This window comes from Python bivittatus, unplaced genomic scaffold (genome assembly GCF_059951505.1).
Source record: "Python bivittatus isolate LINGU-HERP-01145 unplaced genomic scaffold, Pbiv_v1 ctg000470_np1212, whole genome shotgun sequence".
Lineage (NCBI taxonomy): Eukaryota > Metazoa > Chordata > Lepidosauria > Squamata > Pythonidae > Python > Python bivittatus.
This window is the reverse complement of record NW_028277065.1, coordinates 3,167,423-3,189,002: the sequence shown is the minus strand read 5'-3', so window position 1 is coordinate 3,189,002 and position 21,580 is coordinate 3,167,423. Positions and strand designations below refer to the sequence as shown.

At 35.9% G+C, this 21,580-nt stretch overlaps 4 protein-coding genes across 4 annotated transcripts; all 4 read left to right on the top strand.

Annotated features, from left to right (window-relative positions):
- Positions 1–3,609: 3,609 nt before the first annotated feature.
- LOC103058012 (olfactory receptor 10A5-like) lies at positions 3,610–4,542 on the top strand. Its single transcript, XM_007438523.1, has one exon. It carries the CDS (start codon positions 3,610–3,612, stop codon positions 4,540–4,542), a length of 933 nt encoding a protein of 310 aa, XP_007438585.1.
- A 4,820-nt stretch (positions 4,543–9,362) lies between these two features.
- Positions 9,363–10,334, top strand: LOC103057777 (olfactory receptor 10A2-like). The gene has a single exon (XM_007438522.2). It carries the CDS (start codon positions 9,363–9,365, stop codon positions 10,332–10,334), a length of 972 nt encoding a protein of 323 aa, XP_007438584.2.
- Positions 10,335–14,822: 4,488 nt separating this feature from the next.
- LOC103057535 (olfactory receptor 6Y1-like) lies at positions 14,823–15,761 on the top strand. The gene has a single exon (XM_007438521.2). The coding sequence runs from the start codon at positions 14,838–14,840 to the stop codon at positions 15,759–15,761; it is 924 nt and encodes a 307-aa protein (XP_007438583.1). The 5' UTR covers positions 14,823–14,837.
- A 3,739-nt stretch (positions 15,762–19,500) lies between these two features.
- On the top strand, positions 19,501–20,439 carry LOC103057299 (olfactory receptor 6Y1-like). The gene has a single exon (XM_007438520.2). The coding sequence runs from the start codon at positions 19,516–19,518 to the stop codon at positions 20,437–20,439; it is 924 nt and encodes a 307-aa protein (XP_007438582.1). The 5' UTR covers positions 19,501–19,515.
- The last annotated feature ends 1,141 nt before the right edge of the window (positions 20,440–21,580 follow it).

The window sequence follows — 21,580 nt, the reverse complement described above, 5'->3', positions numbered from 1 at the left end:
AAACTTGAGAAAGCATTTCTGATCTGTGCTATAATCCAAATCACATTTGGTCTTTGAATCCAGATCTTTGCCCAACCCTAGTTTCCATTGCTGGCTGTGTGGTATTTGGATACCATGTTATACTTTTATACTATATTCACTTGTATTTTACCTGGCAGATGTACTTAACCCTCTCAACTTTCTAACAGGGTCAATTGCGCTCTTAGCAAAAACTGTAAATCATTCATTCATGGAGATTAGACATGACACATCACAGAGATGAAAGTAGATAAATTTGAGGTGAGATGGATCTTTCAGAGCTATATCTACCTAGCATTCAATTCAGCAATGGGATGAATTTTACTTCTGAAATACTAAGTACTTATACTTTATTTGTTTATTTCACACATTTGTAAATCTGCCCAACTCAACCAATGTAAAAAGTAACCATAATCAATTGTGATGATGATGATGATGATGATGATGATGATGATGATGATGATGATGACTCAAAATATAAAATGATGAACCAAATTGGATAATTAAAATAGCCTGAAGAAATTTATGGTATAGAAACCACAGAATCCACCCTTGCCATCCTCTTGGCTTCACAGGTATTATAGAAATGGTGGTATGGAGGACCCCAAATATCACTGTCCTCAATGCTAAAGTTTCTTTATTCAGCAACCTGTTATATTTATAGGGTTCTTGAAATATAGGCATTTGCAAGCTGAGGGTTCCCAGTTCAATTTTGCACCATATCTGAAGAGAATGGAATAGTGTAAAGGACATGGAATAACTTGCAAAGCCAAGCATTGCCCTCTCACAGAAAGAAATAGGTTATGATTTAAACTGCTATGCCCCCAACTCTTTTCAATTCATAGTGGTTTACCAGAAAAACCAAGGATGAAACATCCCTAGCACAAGATAACAATATAAAAAATAAAATATCCACCATAAGGCTTATAAAGGAATAAATGTACACCATAAACCAACTATTAAAATCAAAATATCAATATTATAATATTTCCAATATTATAGATATTGGATCATGATTAAATAATTATCAGCTGGGACACTCACATGATAATTAGACAAAAACACTGTAAAATGTACAGTTCCGAATTACAAATAAGGGGGCAGTCAGCCATCAAAGGACTTCTAGAGTAATTTGGTCTTTGCTGTTTTCTGGTAGGCTATCACAATGAGGCTAGTCTAATGCCTAAAGGAATCTGTCCCACAATGTGGGGATTATAACTGAGAAATACTGTTCCTTGACTTCAGTCCTCTTTGTCTTATGGACATGGTCACTAGACTGGGGAGGGCTCATAAGAACACCTAGAAAATTATCACCACTACCCTCCAGGAACTAATGTCTGAAGGATTTTGTTTATTCTTTTGGCTCTGTTTGAAAAGTATTAAAACAGGTAATTATAGAACATATTTTCAGGCAACCTATTATATATTACTACAAAGTTTGGCAGGGCTTTTTTAAAAAACTAAAGTATGAATGAAAGCAGAAGCAGGACAGAATGGGAAAAATATGGAAGAGAGTGGAAGAGAATGGAAATAGAGATCTATTTATTTCTGGTCAGGAAGAGAATTTTTAGGAATATTCAGTAACTTTCCTGGCTCAAACTGTTAATGCAAGGTTATATGCATTGCTTAGTTGATGAATCAATATTACCAAATTGCTATATGAACCAAATTAGAATCAAATAACCAGGGAATTCATATCTAAACATTATTAGATACATCTATTAGCAAATTGATTTTTAATTCTTTGTTATATCACTATTTCTTCATTGGACCAAGAGAAAGTGAGAGGGAGAAAAAACACCCTTGAGAACCCTTCTCTTAATGAGGAGCCAATCCTCAGATAATCCTGCAAAAGCCTCTCTACTGTTATTTGTAAGCTGCATAACAACCACAATGGTAACTTGGACAATTCAGCACAAAACATCAATTCAGATGGAATCTGTCATAGATCTCTTTGGTTTTGAATGTTATTATACTGAACTTAATTAGAGTAGGACTGTAAGTGGCATTTTACAGCTGACACAATGTGGAAGAGACCTTACAGTTTTCATATTACTGAAATTACTAAAACCACATGGCAAAGTGAAGACAGAACCTTGATAAGCAAATAGTAAGAGGAATATAAGTAAGTCATCTTGTTTCATAAGGCGGCAGGGATCAACGTGCCTTTTCTTTCAGGTTCTCAGTCACAGCTTATTTACAGAGTTTTCTTATTGTTATTTGAATTTATGGTACACAAGATAAAAAGGAGACATCCCTCCCTCACAAATTCTCATCAGAAACTGAAGATGATTCAATCTTCTTGGAAATCTGTTCTGTCCTGGAGAACATTTTTTTTTTCCAAATTACTTTCACTGCCATTAATGGGAGCTACTTTTTTTTCTTTTTTCCCCACAAGGTAGTTCTAGACTTATCTTGCATAATTTTATTATCCCATTCCTCCACACAAATAAAGGAGTAAATAAGTATGTAAATATATTGGTGATTGATGAGAGTATTATTTAGTTAGGGCTTTCATTTATAGAGAGGGTTGTTGTTGTTGATCTTGTTTTGCTGCTGCTGAGTTGCCATTTTTGCTGTTTATGTTGTGTTTCCAAGTAGTTTTAAATTGTTGCTTTTATTTTCATCAAAAGCCATCTTGAGCAGCATTTGCAAGTTGAAAGGTAGAATGTAAATGTGATACTTAAAGAGAAACATATAAAGATCAGATGGATGTTTCATTATTTCAATACCACCAAATATAACATATTATTATTAGTAGTATTATATATATTGATAATAATAATAATAATTAATTATTATTATTGCTCTTCTGTATTCCAGTTGTTGAAAGAACACCTTCCAGATTTTAATGACATATCCCCCTGTTTAAAACATTTGCTGGCAAAGAAACTTCTCCCATCTGCCACCCGATTCAATTGGATTGAGATGGGCGGCTATAGAAATTGCATAAATAAATAATAAATACATTCAAATGGTTAATCTTTCCTTTGGGCCCAGATTTACCATTTCTGGGTGGACCTTTTCTCTCATTCATACTGGCGTTAGCAGATTTCAGTTTTGGAGATCTGAGATACAAACATCAAGAACTGGGGGAAAAAAACAATCAAGCACATTGATGTGCGAAACCATGCACTTTTTAAAGGACAATCTGCCTTTCTTCATGAAACTGTAAGCTTTTTTTATTACAAAATGTAACAAGGAATATATGTTTGTTCTGATTCTCTTATTATTATTTTTTTTTGTAGTTTTGTTGTTTCTTCTTGCTCCTATACTCCTATGAGCTGTATTTCAGGTAGAAATTTATATTAGTAGCACTTGCTTTTAAGTAAACAAGTCTAGGACTGCATTGAATGTTTTATGTTTTAATTAAGCATGGTGTATTTTACACACCATGATTGACATAAAACCACACAACACATAAAACAACTTTGCTAAATTAGTTCCATTAATAATTGTTCTTATGAATTCACAGAATATGCTTATCTGTATTATACTGTCTTTCCTTTAAAGTACTAGATGTATCTCAACTGATGTAAAGATATATTGACATGCTTTCTCCTTTCCACCCCTCCCAACTGTTTTCACCAGATGAGAATAAACAAGAGTACAACCAATAGCTTCATGCTACTGGGATTTTCCACTTTTCCAGGTCTGGAGGGTTTGTTCTTCACCACTTTCTTAACCATCTATTTGTTGATCCTGACTGGGAATGCCCTCATAATTACCATGACACTAGCCGATCAGGCCCTCCACATCCCCATGTATTTCTTCCTCAGGAACCTGTCCTGTCTAGAGATTTGCTACACTTCAATCATTATACCTAAGATGCTTGAAAACCTTCTCTCAGAAGATAGAACCATACAATTTGTCAGTTGTGCCTTTCAAATGAGTGTCTTTCTTATCACAGGGGCAGCAGAATGCTTCCTCCTGGCTGCTATGGCTTATGACCGCTATGTTGCCATCTGCCAACCCTTGCGTTATACACTCATTATGAATGCTAGAGTGTGCTATGGGCTAGTGGCTGCCTCATGGCTAGCTGGAATTCCAGTGCAACTTGCCCAGACTTTCCTTGTGTTTACCTCTTGTTTCTGTAATTCAAATGAAATCAATCATTTCTTCTGTGACATTCCCGCTTTGCTTAGCCTGGTCTGTGGAGATACATCTATAAATGAACAGGTAGCTCTGTTAGAGGTTCTTTTGCTTGCAGTGATACCCTTTTCCATGATTTTGATGTCCTATATTTGTATTGCCATCAACATTCTGAAGATACCTTCTGTTGAAGGAAGGCACAAGGCCTTCTCAACATGTTCCTCACATCTCATGGTAGTTCTGGCCTTCTATGGTTCTGGAATAATAGTCTATGTAACACCAAAGGCAAGAGATACTTTAGACACAAATAAATACCTGTCACTGTTCTACACTGTCCTGTCTCCATTGTTGAATCCTCTTATTTACAGTTTGAGAAACAGGGAAGTCCAAAATGCTTTTGGAAAAGTCTGTTTGCTTTTTCCTCATGTGTGAAACAAATGCATACAAAAAGAATTAAAATTCCTTCCTGATAGTTCCTGATATATTAACATAGTGAGATATGAACAAGTCAGCTGTGTTGATGATTGTATCTATGCTGCTGAGGATTTGAAATTTCTGTTTCCTGTAATCTATATTTTTGTCTTTTTAAAGTATAATATCCTCCATGCTAATGCAAAATGGTTCATATATGAGATATTTCTTTCATTAAAAAAACCTTGAAATATGAAAGCATAGCACATGAAGTTTGGGAGTGAAAATAACATTAGTTCTTTAATTCATGTGTTGTTTTGTGCCCTCCATGACTACCATTTTCTTTACTCTCAGGTGGACATGCAATTGAAAAACTTAGTATTTGTATTCCCAACCCACCTTCTCATAGAGGTTTTTTTTGGTATCTCAGCATCTCCCCCCACCAAAAAAATAAAAAGAAGAAGAAGAAAAAGAAAAAAAAAACAGAAATCAAGAAAAATAACTGTCCTCATTTTCAGAGAAATGGATAATCCCATTTTCATCAAAAGCAGATACACATCAACTTGATAGGGGTCATTGAGGTTATTGAATCCAAATGTCTATTCAATCTGGAAATTTCAAGATCCATGCCAGATGACTGTTCCATCCTCCCCTGAGTGAAAGTGATCCAACTACCTAATATTGCATAGTGAATACTTGGGTTACAGAACAGAATAGAAATGAAAATGTATTTAGGCTATACTGAATTACATGAAAATACTCTGGTATCATTGAGACTTTGGCTAACAATGTGAACTTTTTAATAATCCATATTATAACTTTTCAATAAATTACTTTTCAATCAATGTCTTGATTAGCTTCACTACTAATTGAACAATATATTGTTGTTGTTGTTACTTCAATTGCTAATAGTATAGAATATGGAATAGAGAGAGAGAGAGAGATGAACCAGCCAGACATAATACCTGTAAAAGGTACATCAAAGACGCACATTGACTGGGCTGAAGTCTAGCAGAGGGTGCAGGAAGTTCTGGCTTCATTGAGCTGAAGGAGATTTCTTTTTGGAATAAGGAAAAAGACAGGCATGTGAAGGGGAAACTTCAAGGCTGGCTGCCCCCCTCTGCAACCTTTTAATGAGTGACTTCAGCTATGGATGGTGATGGGAAAAGGAGGAGGAGAGGGCTTTATGCTCAAGCATAAACTTATTTTATAAGACATTTCTGCTCTTTTTAGAAGAGTTTCATGAGAGCTGTAGAAACTTGCCTTTTTTAGAGACCACTTGGGTGAGGATCAGATACAAATCAGCAGCCCCTACCCTGAGTTACGTTTTTATGTTTACTCATCCTTGTAAGTCTTTGCAAAATTATTGCTAGTTTTTTATATTTCTTTCAGTGTTTGAATCTTCTTAGTAAAAGAAGAATCGTAATATGGATAAGACCACAATGGGGTGAGAAATTGTTCAAGCATTCAGGGCCTCCATTATGCATATAATTCCTGTCAGTGACATCTGCAGCAACCCTTAATCACACAAAAATGACCCTGTCTGTACATTTATATTATAACACTAATCCTAAATGTACCTACTTTGTTCCAATGTCTGACACACATATGTCAGTTGAAAGAAGCAACTAGGCCTAATATCTGCCTGGGGTTCACATTAAAGCATGCCTGTGGCAATACATCAAATTATGATGGTGCAGTGGGGGGGGGGGGTAGTGCCAAGAAGAAGAAGAAGAAAAAGAGGAGCAATAGTGATAACACTACTCTGTCTGTCTTTTATGTTGAAAAGGGAAAAAAAAAACAAACCCAGGAAACTATGGAAAACTTTGGACAGGATGGAACAATTCATGAAAATGTAATAATGACAAATATGCAGCTTCCTATATGCGCAGCGGCTTAATGACGCTGAAAGTTGCTGGCCAGAAATGGTCGACGCTTCAGCGGTTCGAGTCCAGCCTTCGCGTTAGCAGGGTGAGCTCCTGTTTCCTCCCCAGTTCCTGTCAACCCAACAGGTCGAAAACACACGTGAGTAGATAAATGGGGACTCTCACTCCGGTGGGAGGAAAAATGCTGGCGGCGCCTTGCAAAAAGGAGTCAGGAGCAGTTGCTGGTAAGCGCGAAAAACCGCACGCGCCCGAAAAGGGCGCGAAGCAACGGAAACCCCGCCTCCTGCGCTCACCAGCTGGGCTCTGCTCTAGGAAGGAGGCTCTGGCAAACCACTTCCGAAACACTTGCCTTGAAAACTGCAAGGACTCGTCCAAGCAGTCACTGCAGAGTCGGTAACGACTGAGCGCAGATTAATATATATATATATATATATATATATATATATATATACATACATACATACATACATACATACATACATACATACATGGACTGAATTAATAATTTGGAGAAAGCAGCTGTGTGCTTCCCTTCTTGGACTTAAGTCCAACTAAACTGAGTTGGGCATATTCCCAACAATGTGTTTTTCAGACTGCAGGCCAAGTAATTAGTTCATTTGTTTGTTTCACTGAAATGAGATGAGGAAGACCTTCAGGCACAGAGAGCTAAACTGAATGTGTATTTTATTGTGATACTTTTTTTTTTGGCCATATTTCCAATTGTATTAATGAGGAAGCAAAACTGAAAGAGATCCCTCACAGGGAAATATAATTGATTAACACAAGAATCCTCCCCAGCTTGTGATATCTCCTAAACTTTGAATTTGGAATGACTTCTTTTTTAATGAGGGTAATTCAAAGTTTAATCTGGCCCAGATGGGACTTTTTAGGAATATTCAATAACTTTCCTAGTTCAGACTGTAAACACAGAGGTTATGGATGTTGCTTAGCTAATGGATCAATGTGACTGAATTGATATCAGATAACTGGGGAATCCTTATTTAAAATTTATCACGTGCATTTATTAGGCAAATTAATTTTTAATTTCTTGTTATATCATTATTTCTATATAGCTCCAGTAGAGAATGAGAGGGCAAAAAAAAACAACAACAAACTCTTGGGAAATGTTCTCTTAATGAGAAGCCAATTTTCAAATATGCCTACAAAAGCCTTCCTACTATCATTTGTATCCTGCATAATAACCACAATGGTTACTTGGACAATTCAGCACAAAATATCAATTCAAATGGAATCTGTGATCGTTCCCTCTGGTTTTTAATATTTTTATATAGAACTGGATTAGTGTAGGGCTGTAAGTGGTATTTTACAGCAGATAACAGTAGGAAGAGTTCTTACAGTTTTCTTATTACTGAAATTACTAAAACCACAATTGATAAAGTGAAGACAGAAGCTTGATAAGCAAATAGTAAGGGGAATATAAGCAAGCAATCTTGTTTCATAAGGCGGACAGGACTTGTGTCTTGTCTTTCAGATTCTCAGTCACAGTTTATTTGCAGATTTTTCTTCATTGTTATTTGAATTTATGGTATACATGTTAAAAAGGTGAGATCCCTCCCCCACAAATTCTCATCAGACACTGAAAGTGATTCAATGTTCTAGGAAATCTCTTTGTCCTCTCTTGGAGAACATTTTTTAAGTGTCTTCATATGGGAGAGTTCCTGGTTAGATGAAACACTTTTGAGAATACCTCCAAGTTTTAAATTACTTTTGTTGCCATTATTGGGAGCCTTTTTTTTTTCCTCCCACAAAGTAGACCTAGTCTTATCCTGCATAGCTTTATTATCCAATTCCTCCACCAAAGAAAGGAGTAAATAAGTAAGTAACTATGTAATTATATAGATTATTGATGAGTGTATTATTTAGGTGGGGGCTTTGGTATATAGGAAGCTTTTCTTTTTTCCTTTGCTGCTGCTGTGTTATCATTTTTACTACGTTCTTGTGTTTCCAAATAGTTTTAAATTGTTGCTTTTATTTTCATCAAAAGCCACCTTGAACATCATTTCCAAGCTGAAACATAGAATATAAATATGATACTTAAAGAGACACAGACAAAGATCAGATGGATGTCACTTTATTTGAATTCCAACTAATACAAAGTGTTAACCATTCTGGTTTCCTGTTCTATATTCCACTCTTTGAGAGAATACCTTCCAGATTTTAACAATATATCCCTCTCTGTAAAACATTTGCTGGCAAAGAAACTTCACCCACCTGCACTCAATTGTTTACCTTTCCCTCACACCCAGATTTCCCACTTCTGGGTTGACTTTTTCTCTAAGTCATACTGGCGTTAGCAGATACAGTATTTCTTTTGGATGAGATATGAGATACAAACATCATTGAGGGAAGAACTAGTCAAGCACACTGAAGTGTGAAATCATGTAATTTTTGAAGAGCAGTCTGCTTTACTTCATGAAAAGGTAAGCTTTCTTTATTACAAAATGTAACATGGAATATATATTTGTTCTGATGCTGTTAAGAGTTTTTTTTTAAAAAAAAGATTTCTTGGTTCTTCTTGCTCCTCTACCCTTATGAGCTGTATTTCAGGTAGAAATTTGTGTTAGTAGTACTTAGCTTTAAGTAAATGAGTCTAGGACTGGATTTAATGTTTTATGTTTTAATTAACCATACTTCATTGTGCACACTGTGATTGACAGGTCCACACAACACATAAAATATGATTTGCGAAGCACCATGACTTGGTTTCATAATACATTATGTAATACAGTTTTACACATCCTGATTGACTACTCCACACAACACATAAAACAACTTTGCTAAATTAGTTCCATTAATAATTGTTCTTATGAATTCACAGAATATGCTTATCTGTATTATACTGTCTTTCCTTTAAAGTACTAGATGTATCTCAACTGGTGTAAAGATATATTGACATGCTTTCTCCTTTCCACCCCTCCCAACTGTTTTCACCAGATGAGAATAAACAAGAGTACAACCAATAGCTCCGTGCTACTGGGATTTTCCACTTTTCCAGGTCTAGAGGGCTTGTTCTTCACCGCTTTCTTAACCATCTATCTGTTGATCCTGATTGGGAATGCCCTCATAATTACCGTGACACTAGCCGATCAGACCCTCCACACCCCCATGTATTTCTTCCTCAGGAACTTGTCCTGTCTAGATATTTGCTACACTTCAATCATTATACCTAAGATGCTTGAAAACCTTCTCTCAGAAGATAGAACCATACAATTTGCCAGATGTGCCTTTCAAATGAGTGTCTTTCTTATCACAGGGGCAGCAGAATGCTTCCTCCTGGCTGCTATGGCTTATGACCGCTATGTTGCCATCTGCCAACCCTTGCGTTATACACTCATTATGAATGCCAGAGTGTGCTATGGGCTAGTGGCTGCCTCATGGCTAGCTGGAATTCCAATGCAACTTGCCCAGACTTTCCTTTTGTTCACCTCTCGTTTCTGTAATTCAAATGAAATCAATCACTTCTTCTGTGATCTTCCTGCTTTGCTTAGTCTGGTCTGTGGAGATACATCTATAAATGAACAGGTAGCTCTATTAGAGGCTGTTTTGCTTGCAGTGATACCCTTTTCCATGATCCTGATGTCCTATATTTGTATTGGCATCACCATTCTGAAGATACCATCTGTTGAAGGAAGGCACAAGGCCTTCTCAACATGTTCCTCACATCTCATGGTAGTTCTGGGCTTCTATGGTTCTGGAATAATAGCCTATGTGACACCAAAGTCAAGAGATTCTTTAGGCACAGATAAATACCTATCACTGTTCTACACTGTCCTGTCCCCATTGTTAAACCCTCTTATTTACAGTTTGAGAAACAGGGAAGTCCAAATTGCTTTTGGAAAGTGTTTTCCTTTTTGCTTGTATGTGAAACAAATGCATAAAAAAAATATTAAAATTTCTTCCCAATAGTTTCTGATATAGATATTAAGAACCAGTTTGGTCTAGTGGTTAAGGCTCCAGGCTAGAAAGCAGGAGACTGTGAGTTTTAATCTTGCCTGAGGAATGAAAGCCAGCAGGGTGACTTTGGTTCAGTCACTCTCTCTAAGGGCAACTCATGTCACAGTGTTATTGTTGTGGAGAAAGTAGGAGGAGGAAAGAATATTAGGTATGTTAGCCACCTTGAGTTGTTGTTGTGTTGTTGTTGTTGTTATTATTATAGGTGGAATAAAAGGTGGAATAAAAAAAGTAAACATCTAAAAATCAGTTGTGTTGGTGATTGTATGTATGCTACTAAGGATTTGAAAATTCTTTTTCCTTTAATCCATACTTTTACCTTTTTAAACTATAATATCCTCCATTCTAATGCAAAATGGTTCACATATGAGGTGTTTCTTTCATTAAAAAATGTATAATCTGAAAATATAACCCATAAAATTGGGAAGTGAGAACAGCTAAAGAACATTCGTTCTTTAGTTCTTATGTTTTGTGTCCTCCATGACCACCATTCTCTTTACCCTCAGGTGAACATGCAGTTGAAAAAAGGCATTTTTATTTCCAGCCCACCTTCTCACAGAAGTTATTGTTTCTCTCAGCATCCAAAAATAAAAGAGAAGTCATGAAAAACAATTGTCCTCATTTTCTGAGAAATGGAAATCACATTTTCACCAAAACCAAAGACACACCAAGTTGATAGGGGTCATTAAGGTTATTGAATCCAAATATCTGTTCAATGCAGAAACTTCACGATTCATGACAGATGACTGTTCCACCCTCTCCTGAGTGAAAGTGATCCAACCACCTCTCTGGGGAATGGATTCTGCTCTCAAGCTTCTCTTAAGGTTAAGGTTTTTCTAACATTGCACACTTATTGCTTGGGTTACTGAATAGAGTAGAACTGAAAATACATTTATGCTATACTGAATTACATTAAAAATATTCTGGTATCACTGACACTTTGGCAAACAGTGTGAACTTTTTATTAATCCATATTATAATCTTTCAATATATTATTTTTCAATCAATGTCTTAGTTTCACTGGTAACTCACCAGTATTGGTGGTTGTTATTGTTATAGCTGTTGTTGTTACTACTATTACTAGTAGTATAGTATATGGAATAATACATAGAAGGGATTTCTGGTACTTGTTAAGAATTTTTTAAATTTTGAGGTAAAAAAGGCATTGGTTACAGCTAGGGCATGTACTTTTGATGTCACCTTGTTTTTGAAATTCTCTTTGGGTACCAAATTCTCAAGCTTCTATTTTATGTACACTTAGTTCATAAAAGGATTTTGCCCAAGCTATTGTTCTATATAATTTTATTATTGTTCAACTAGTATTTGTCTTAAATTGTTTCCCTTTTTCCTTTTGGTATGATTCACTAAGTTACTGCCTTAATATACTACCTTGAGAACAAATGTGTATGCTGTCTCTATGTATGTCTCACACACACAATTCCATCAATAATGTGGGAATAAACCTCTCTTTCAAAATTTGCTTGACAAGGAAAACTTTTCATCCACAGTAAGTGCTTGGATAAGGAGTTCCTTGTCCACTTATATTTTTCCAGCTATTTCCTTTCAACTTCCCACATAGAAGACGATTAGTCTGCTTAAGAGACATGTTTTGAATGAAGAGAAAATAGCCTTGCCTTCTTAGCTGCTAGGACTTATAAATAGAGATGCTTGTCTTCTAGAACAATGTTTTCAGTTGCAGCTCTGTAAAGATTGTAACTGATTGTTTCTCTCAACACATGGTGGTAAACTATGTTTACACACCATTCAAAGGAAATAATAACAAATCTAGAAAGTAAACAAAAAGACTAGAACATATACCTAGCCAACATTCATATAAGCAGGGATATATAGTACATCAGACAAACAATCAGGCAGAAAAGAATAATATAATCAAGGAACCACCAGGAAGGAAACCATGCTCCCCCACAACACTGGCAGGGCAAGCTACTGCACTTCAACAGGCAGCAAACCCCACACTCACTCACACTGATACTGTTATCCAGTTGGGTAATGAAATGTCTGCAAGCAAACAACCAAACTCAGAGAGCACCAAGAACTCCACAGTGTGACCCTCAGCTACATGTATTCTCTTCCATTGTAACTTCAAAAAGTCTGATAATCATCCAGTTCTTGAGGTGTCCTGTTTAAGCTCCTTACTTTAAATCTTAAATTAGTGTGGCATTTGCTTTATTTTTCTTTAGAATGTGAAAAATTAAAATGCTATATGTATGAACACACAATACCGATGATGATGATGATGAGGATGATGATGATGAGGATGATGATGAGGATGATGATGAGGATGATGATGATTTTTTTAAAAAATCCATGCTATCCTTTTACTTAAGCCAAAAATGGATTTTTCATTTCTATTCAGTACTAAGTTTTCTATGGCCTAGTTTTTTAGTTGTCTTTTCTTGCATTAACTTACAGCTGTGAACTTTATGCTCAGTTGTGAATTGTAAAGAAGAGATACACTGATGAGGTATAAGATGTAAAATATCTTCTAAAGCTGTAATCCTTAGGAGAGGAGTAATCATCTTCAAGCTTAATCTCTTAGTCCCATGGTACAGACATGAGAAGATAAATAAGGAGTCTTCTATCAATAGAAGAAATCCATCTCCATAAGAAGAAAGAGCCAAAACAAAACTGATCTGAATGTATCTGAGGTGAAAATATTTTTTTATTTTTTTTCCTTAAAACATTGTGAGTGGCATTTAATTGAATTTAAAAGTATATATACAGCTTACATATGAAGAAAGGAAGTGAATAATATGAAAAACATTCAGCCTCTGAAAACTGGGTGTTGTAAATCATATGGAATTTTTTTTATCAATAGAGTGGGAACACAAGGTGATAGAAAGTTTCAGAGACAGAGCTAGTATGCTGAGCCCTGCTTTCTCGGGTATGGACATACAAGTTTCAAACCCGTGAAAAGGGATTAAGATAGTGTGAATATTTGTGTGCCAGAAAATTAAAGTTTTTCACCTAAGGAAGGAGATATGTATATGCTAGATTTTATGTTTTCAAATATAAGAGATTGCTTGTTCATAGATAGACAGACAGAAAGAAGAACCACCAGCACCTGTAAAATGTACATCAAAATCTGTAAGGGATTGCATACAATATCTCAATTTCAGCATCCTGATGTGTATTGATCCCCCCTCTAACTGCTCAACTATCAGATACTGAGAGGGAAGTTTGAAAATTAAGTTTTTATTTGCTTTTCATTGAACATGAGTAGAAGTTCTACTGAATCCTGCCTTCTCTGGAAGGAAGGAGATCACCTAATGGAATGTTAACTGGATTTATCACATCAAGATTACTCTTCTTCTATATTTTGTATCAGAGAAAGAAGACACCAGGTTGGGGGGGGGGAATCTTTGTTCAGCATTCTGAAGAAACTTTGAAACAGAAACACAAAATGTTGTCCACTTCATAGCAGCACTAAAGCTCTGCTGATACATATTCCTGAACAGATGGAATCCTGAAAGTGTAAAAAGAATGTAGCTTCCTTGATCTCCATTGAACACCTGTATATTTGAGCAGAAGGTTAAAGTCATGCTGTTATGACTTCCACTTACACTAAATGTAAGGACAGTAGTAGGCATGATCTAAGAATCCAATGAAGCAGAGGTAAGTAGGGTTACTTCAGAACTTTTGTCAGAAAAATATGAGTTCAGAGGCTTAGTTATGTTCACAGACCCTTCCTACTCACTGTGACACTTTCGTGTGTTCAGAAAAGTATCTAAATTGGGACTTTAAATTAGGAAAGAAATATGGAGAAGAATTGTGGAAGTATGCAAACTCATCAGAGACAAGAGAGAAAACATTTTCAAGTAGAATTCAAATTCCTTTTGGTTTTACAGGTGTGTAATGGGATAACTAAAAGAACTGAATTATGAATATAAGTGACCAGTCCCTTCTTCCTCTGGTGCATGGCAGCTGCAATGTGGTGAAAATGTTTTGCACTCTCAGTCAGGTTTACCTGGGAGAGTATTTGGTTGCCCTCAATTGGATTAATTTTGAATTTTAGGATAAAACTATAATTCCCAATGAAGCCTTTCTGTTTCTACCTGTCTCTATCATATTTACAGAGGTACAAATAACTTAATCCCCATTATTTCAATCCCACTAAAGCACTCACATGATTCATGAAGTATCAGGTCAACCTGTATATTTATGATTGCAGCATTAGTAATTTCTCTCTATCATCTCTCTCTCTCTCTCTCTCTCTCACACACACACACACACACACACACATACACACATACAGGATTATTGTTCAGCCTTTATATTTTTAAATCCAATGTTTTGAAATAAACAAGAGCAAACTAGAGTTGTCATTTATGGATTTTTTTTCACACTCAACAATGTGAAAGAAATATAGTGATCATAGGTTAATTGACATTGTTTCATATCTTTTCCCTCTCTTCTAAATCACAGATTCTACTCAGAATGGAAGAAGCCAACCAGACAAATGTCAGCTACTTCATCCTTTTGGGATTCCCTACCCGTGCAGAGCTTCAGGTTCTCCTCTTTCTCCTCTTCCTCTTTGCTTACCTGATGACCCTGGTGGAGAATATGATAATCATTGTAGTCATCTGGGTCAATAATAACCTTCATAAGCCCATGTACTTCTTCCTGTGCAACCTCTCCTTCCTCGAAGTCTGGTATATTACTATTACTGTCCCTAAAATGCTGGGAGATTTTGTCACACAAGACAAACGTATCTCCTTCCAAGGCTGCCTAACACAGCTATATTTCTTTGTCAGTTTTATGTGCAGCGAATTTGTTCTTCTGGCTGTTATGTCCTATGACCGGTACTTGGCCATATGTTATCCACTTCATTACCCAGTTCTCATGAACAATACATTATGTGCTTGGCTTTCGGCAGGAAGCTGGATGTGTGGTTTTGTCACCTCCATGATCAAACTTAGCTTTATTGGCCAACTGAAATACTGTAGCACTTACAAGATCAATCACTATTTCTGTGACATTTCACCCCTCTTGAATGTCTCTTGCACTGATTCATCCGTAGCTGAACTGGTAGATTTTATCCTGGCTCTAATGGTTATCATGGTACCTCTCTGCATGGTTGTTACATCGTACATTTATATCATCTCAACAGTTCTGAAGATCCCTTCAGCTCAGGGAAGAAAGAAGGCTTTCTCTACGTGTAGTTCTCACCTCACAGTGGTGGTGCTCTTTTACTCCACCACCCTCTTCACCTATGCACGGCCCAAAGCTATGTATGCCTACAACTCCAACAAACTTGTGTCAGTGCTCTACACTGTGATAGTTCCTCTTTTGAACCCTCTAATATATTGTCTCAGAAATAAAGAAGTAAATTGTGCCTTGAGGAAAACATTTTCACGTTAAGCAATTATTCAGAGTAGCTCTTTACCATCATGGGAAACAGATGGAAGAAGATTAAAATTGGTGCCTCTGCCTCCATTTGCAATGTTCTCCATACCATTTACCTTCTTTTCTTCATGCAATTGAGCCAATTTCTTTCTCGTTTCTGTTCCCTTTCTCTCCCTTTCTCAGAAATACAGCTCAGGTATTTTTGTATTCTTAGGTATTGATGTATCCTATAATAAAGTGGAATTCACAAGAAACAGCTGGTCTCATTTTTTGAGAAAGCATAGTTCTATTTTCATAAAATCATAGAGACATAAAATTGATAGAAGCCATCAATGCAACAGTCTCAATTAAAGCATAATGATGGATATCCATCTTTTGCTTAAATGTATCAGTGAAGGATAGCCAATCATCTCTCTGGGTAATGGATTCAACTGTCAGACTGCTCTGAATGTTAGAACCCCCCCCCCCCCAGTATTTCAGACTTTTTTACTTTGTTCACTGAACAAAATAGAGTTAAAAATCTGTTTAGGCTAAATACTATGTTGATTTTTAAAAAAATAATCTCTTTTGGTCTTTTGGGACATTGGTTAACAAGTGGTCAGATCTGAAATAATAATAATAATAATAATAATAATAATAATAATAATAATAATACACACCATCTATATTATCCTGTCTCTATCATCTATTCATCTATCTAAAAGCAATATTTGGATGAAATGATTTTCAATGCTTCATTTGGTTAGCCTCACAACTCACTCACCAATACCTGTTGTTGCAATTTGTCATTAATAAATAGGGATGAATTTTTCCTACATCTTGTGTATAAATGTTCTGTTGTGTAATGATAAGAATAGTATCCCTCCTAGTTGAAGCATAACCTATATTTTATATAGAAAAAGGGAATCCAAGTACAACATTCTTAGCCTGGAAAAGTATACTGTATATCTTCTCTCTTAAGGGAATATAATTTACACAATCCTGGTCTTGGTATAACAAATTGAGCATATGGAAATGCTAGACTGGGTTATACAAACAATAATGCCTGGAGATGTGTTGGGAGCACATCTTATCAGGGATTTGGCCATAACTTAACTGGACTGTCTGCTGTCAGCCCCATGAAGTAGACCAGACCAGAAAACCAACTCCACAGGAAGACCAGCACTACCTTTTATTGAGGCTGGCTACGATACCAGCATTTTGAAAATCTGGTTATGCTGTACCTCCTTTCTTTCTTATACTCCACTGAATCTGGGAAATATTTGCCTGAGCCACTTCCAAAAAATATCTTGTTTCCCAGGACTTAAGAGATGTTTTGCTTCCTTTGCCTACGTAATGGTTCTTGCATATTTCTGTCAAGGTCATCTCCCTTACTCTGTACACTCCAGAGACCTTTTTAAAGAAGACAGGGTCCCAGGAGACATCATCTGGGGATAATCTGATGACATCGCTGGTCAGTAACTTGGGAACTCGGGTAACTGACCTTCTGCCAATAGTAAAGCATTGGTTAAAACAGACATCACTTGGGGATAGTCTGATGGCATCTCCCATCAGTAACATGGAAACCCAGATAAGAGACCCTAAGTGTTAAGAATATTTTTTTTGGAAAATATTTTTTTTAATGTGCAGCTATTGCTTCTCCTTCCCTTGGGTGTTGGACTAAGGACTCATGTTGTTCCTTTCATCTTCATTGCTATAAATGGGAACACAGATTAAAGGCTAACAAAAGAAAGTGATACACTGAGGCAATCCACAAAGCTTGCTATGAAACTTTTTCTAATTTTGCACATGTGGGAGAATTTACTCACATTGGCCAAATAATCCTTTCTACATAGGTATTTCTTATATATGCAAAGGGAAAAAGTTGTCCACGTTACTATATCCTCGCCAGTCTTCTGTGATACCAGTAAATATCTCTGGGCCCAAAAAGAAATGTTCCAGGCTTTAACTGGAGTATGCTATCAAGAGGGAGGTCAGGAACTTTTTTTTTTCTAAAATTTACAAAATGTTTAAATATGAATGGCATTATTTAATTTTATATTTACTTTATGAAATTTATACTCCAAGTTCAAACAATGAGTGGTATGGATATACATGTCAAAGGAATTGTTGAGAATGAAGTAGCAGCCTAAAACATGTACTATTGGTGGGCAACCAGCTCTAAGTCTTTGTTTTGTACTCTAAGAATAATGAAAATGGAATGCAGAAGAAAGTGAGTATTTTAGGCACCAGCAGTTTCAAGAGTCTGTCAGTAATTTGGCTCCCAAGAAGTCCTGTTTAATCTCCCTAGTTTAATTTATTTATTTTAAATTAGTGTATTTACTTTATTTATTTTCTTTTGAAGTGTTGAAAATTAAAAAGCTGTGTGTGTGTGTTCATGCACATTTCTTCTTCTTCTTCTTCTTCTTCTTCTTCTTCTTCTTCTTCTTCTTCTTCTTCTTCTTCTTCTTCTTCTTCTTCTTCTTCTTCTTCTTCTTCTTCTTCTCCTTCTCCTTCTCCTTCTCCTGGTCCTCCTGGTCCTCCTGGTCCTCCTGGTCCTCCTCCTCCTCCTCCTCCTCCTCCTCCTCCTCCTCCTCCTCCTCCTCCTCCTCCTCCTCCTCCTCCTCCTCCTCCAATGTATTATCATCCCTCTCCTTATAGCATTCTATTGCCTAGTTTTAATTAGTCTTTTTCTCCTAAAATAGCTTATAGGTGTGATCTTTATGCTCAGTTAGGGACTATAAAGAACATACACTCTGATGGGGTGAATGAATTAACATTTCTTCTGAGACTACAATCCTTGAGAGAATTGTAATAATTTTCAAGGTTAGTCCCAAGGTGGAGAGATGAGAAAATAAAGAGCAGTATTATAGGAATAAAAAAAGTCCATCCTCATAAAAGGACAGCATGAAAAAGAAAAGAAAAAAAAATCAATCTGGAGTAATATGAGGTGTATCCTTATTTGTTTTTTCTACAACTCTGTGCATAGCATTCAGTTGAATAGATAATATAACATATAGGCAGTTTTGATGTATAGAAAAGAAATTGAAATAGTATTCTTAAGGAGTTCTAAGGGAATGAAATCTATGAAAATGTGGGGTAGTATATTGCAAGGAGAACCTTGATATAGATCATTTCTCAAGGAAAACAAAAATCATATAGTATTAGAATTCCTTTTGGTTTTACAGGTATGTAATGGGACAACTGAAAGCACTCAACTGTGAATCTTAGTGACCAGTCCCTTCATGTAGTGGTGCATGAAAGCTGAAACTTGGTGAACATATTTTGCACTCTTTGTCAGCTTGGCTAGGGAAAGCATTATATTATTTTTAATTAAATTTACCTAGTATTCAAGGATAAAACTATAATTCCAAGGGCAATCCATCCTGTGAGTTCATATATCTGTGTCACATACATAAATAGACATGCTACAAATAATTTAAATACCATTGCTTTAATCCAGTTGAAGCTCTTGCTTCAAGTTCAGTTCAATCTGCATATTTCAGGATTGTAGCATAGGTTTGCTTGGAATGTATTTTGAATATGCAGTCAGAAGGATATGGTATAATTTTCCTCCTTTTTTAAATATTTTTTTTCACTGCCTTATTGTTCAGCCTTTGCATTTTCAAACCTAATGAATCATAATAAACAAGGATGAATTCGATTTCTCATACATGGATATGTTTTGTCTTACACTTCAAAAATGTGAAAGAAATATAAGTTGTCATTGTTAATTGATGCTGTTTCATATCTTTTCTCTCTCTCTTTAAAATCACAGATTCTACTCAGAATGGAAGAAGCCAACCAGACAAATGTCAGCTACTTCATCCTTTTGGGATTCCCTACCCGTGCAGAGCTTCAGGTTCTCCTCTTTCTCCTCTTCCTCTTTGCTTACCTGATGACCCTGGTGGAGAATATGATAATCATTGTAGTCATTTGGGTCAATAATAACCTTCATAAGCCCATGTACTTCTTCCTGTGCAACCTCTCCTTCCTCGAAGTCTGGTATGTCACAGTCATTGTGCCAAAAATGTTGGGAGATTTTGTCACACAAGACAGGCGCATCTCCTTCCAAGGCTGCCTAACACAGCTATATTTCTTTGTTACCTTTGTGTGCAGTGAATATATTCTTCTAGCTGTGATGGCCTATGACCGGTACTTGGCCATATGCTACCCACTTCGTTACCCAGTTCTCATGAGCAATAATTTCTGTGCTCAGCTTTCTGCAGGGTGCTGGATATGTGGTTTACTCACCTCCATGATCAAACTTAGTTTTATTGGGCAACTGAAATACTGTAGCACTTACAAGATCAATCACTATTTCTGTGACATTTCACCCCTCTTGAATGTCTCTTGCACTGATTCATCCATAGCTGAACTGGTAGATTTTATCCTGGCTCTAATGGTCATCATGGTACCTCTCTGCATGGTTGTTACATCGTACATTTATATCATCTCAACAATACTGAAGATCCCTTCCACTCAGGGAAGAAAGAAGGCCTTCTCTACATGTAGTTCTCACCTCACAGTGGTGGTGCTCTTTTACTCCACCACCCTCTTCACCTATGCACGGCCCAAAGCTATGTATGCCTACAACTCCAACAAACTTGTGTCAGTGCTCTACACTGTGATAGTTCCTCTTTTGAACCCTCTAATATATTGTCTCAGAAATAAAGAAGTAAAACATGCCTTGAGGAAGACATTTTCAGGCTAAATACTTAGGCAAAGTACTTATTTCATATCACTGGAAACAGATTAATTCTACAAATCTATACAAAATTTTAGGTGCATGTACACTTGTGGTCACTGTCACTTAATTTACAATGCATTACCATCTTATCCTTCTACTGTTTGGGCAGAAATTATTTCAGATGTTAATTTTGTTTTGGAAGATTCACTGATGTTTGTGGATGGTCTTCTGAATTATATACCATTATTTTTAGAAATCAAAATGAATACCCATACAATGGATATTGACGCTCTTAAGACTGCAGAAAAGATTCAGTAACTTAGTCTTTATTTTGCTGATATATCAGTATGAAATATATAGAATTATAAACAACCAAGAATAATAATTTAAGATATAGAATAAGATATTAATAATATACAGAGATTACTGACATAGAACTGTAGAACTTTTTAACACTAAGATCTAATTATAAAAAAATTGTTCTTTCTATTCATATTAAAACTATAAGGACTAAAATATGGTGGTGTAGTATAAACAATAAAATAAAATTGCATTAAATAAATAAGATAAAACAAAATAGATTAAAATAGTCAGCAGATCAAAACATTTATGCTATATTATGATCTTCTGATAGATTTCATGACGTAAGGAATTTACCAGTACCATAAGAGGGCTACATGAAATTATAGAGATTAGAATTTAAGGTATAAAGTTATAGATTGATATCAAGGTTTTAAAGACCACTAACACAAAACTATAAATAACATTAAGATCTAACTATAAAAACAGTACTTATTGTTAATATTAAGACTGCAAAGGTCATGTTATGACTATTCAACTAATAATAATAGCAATAATAATAATTTATGAAAGGTATATGCCACCCCACTCTGATAGATAATAAAACACGTTAAATAAAGCAAAACGAATATTAGAAGCAGTCAGTCTAGACTATAAAGTATAATAAATTAAGAATGTCCATTACTAACATTAAAGTATAAATCTGGTTTATTTAATATGAGCAGAGATGAAAGGCAAGACAAGGCAAGGGGTAACAGGCACAAACAAAGCTCCATTGATGAAATTGATTTCCAATAGCCATTGTTCCACAGGCAATTTTGCTCCCTTATTGATGGTTTTTTTTTTTTTTTTTAATCTGCGCTCA

Coding starts and splice junctions, on each gene's coding strand:
- LOC103057777 (XM_007438522.2), top strand. CDS start 9,363: ATGAGAATAAACAAGAGTACAACCAATAGCTCCGTGCTACTGGGATTT.
- LOC103058012 (XM_007438523.1), top strand. CDS start 3,610: ATGAGAATAAACAAGAGTACAACCAATAGCTTCATGCTACTGGGATTT.
- LOC103057535 (XM_007438521.2), top strand. CDS start 14,838: ATGGAAGAAGCCAACCAGACAAATGTCAGCTACTTCATCCTTTTGGGA.
- LOC103057299 (XM_007438520.2), top strand. CDS start 19,516: ATGGAAGAAGCCAACCAGACAAATGTCAGCTACTTCATCCTTTTGGGA.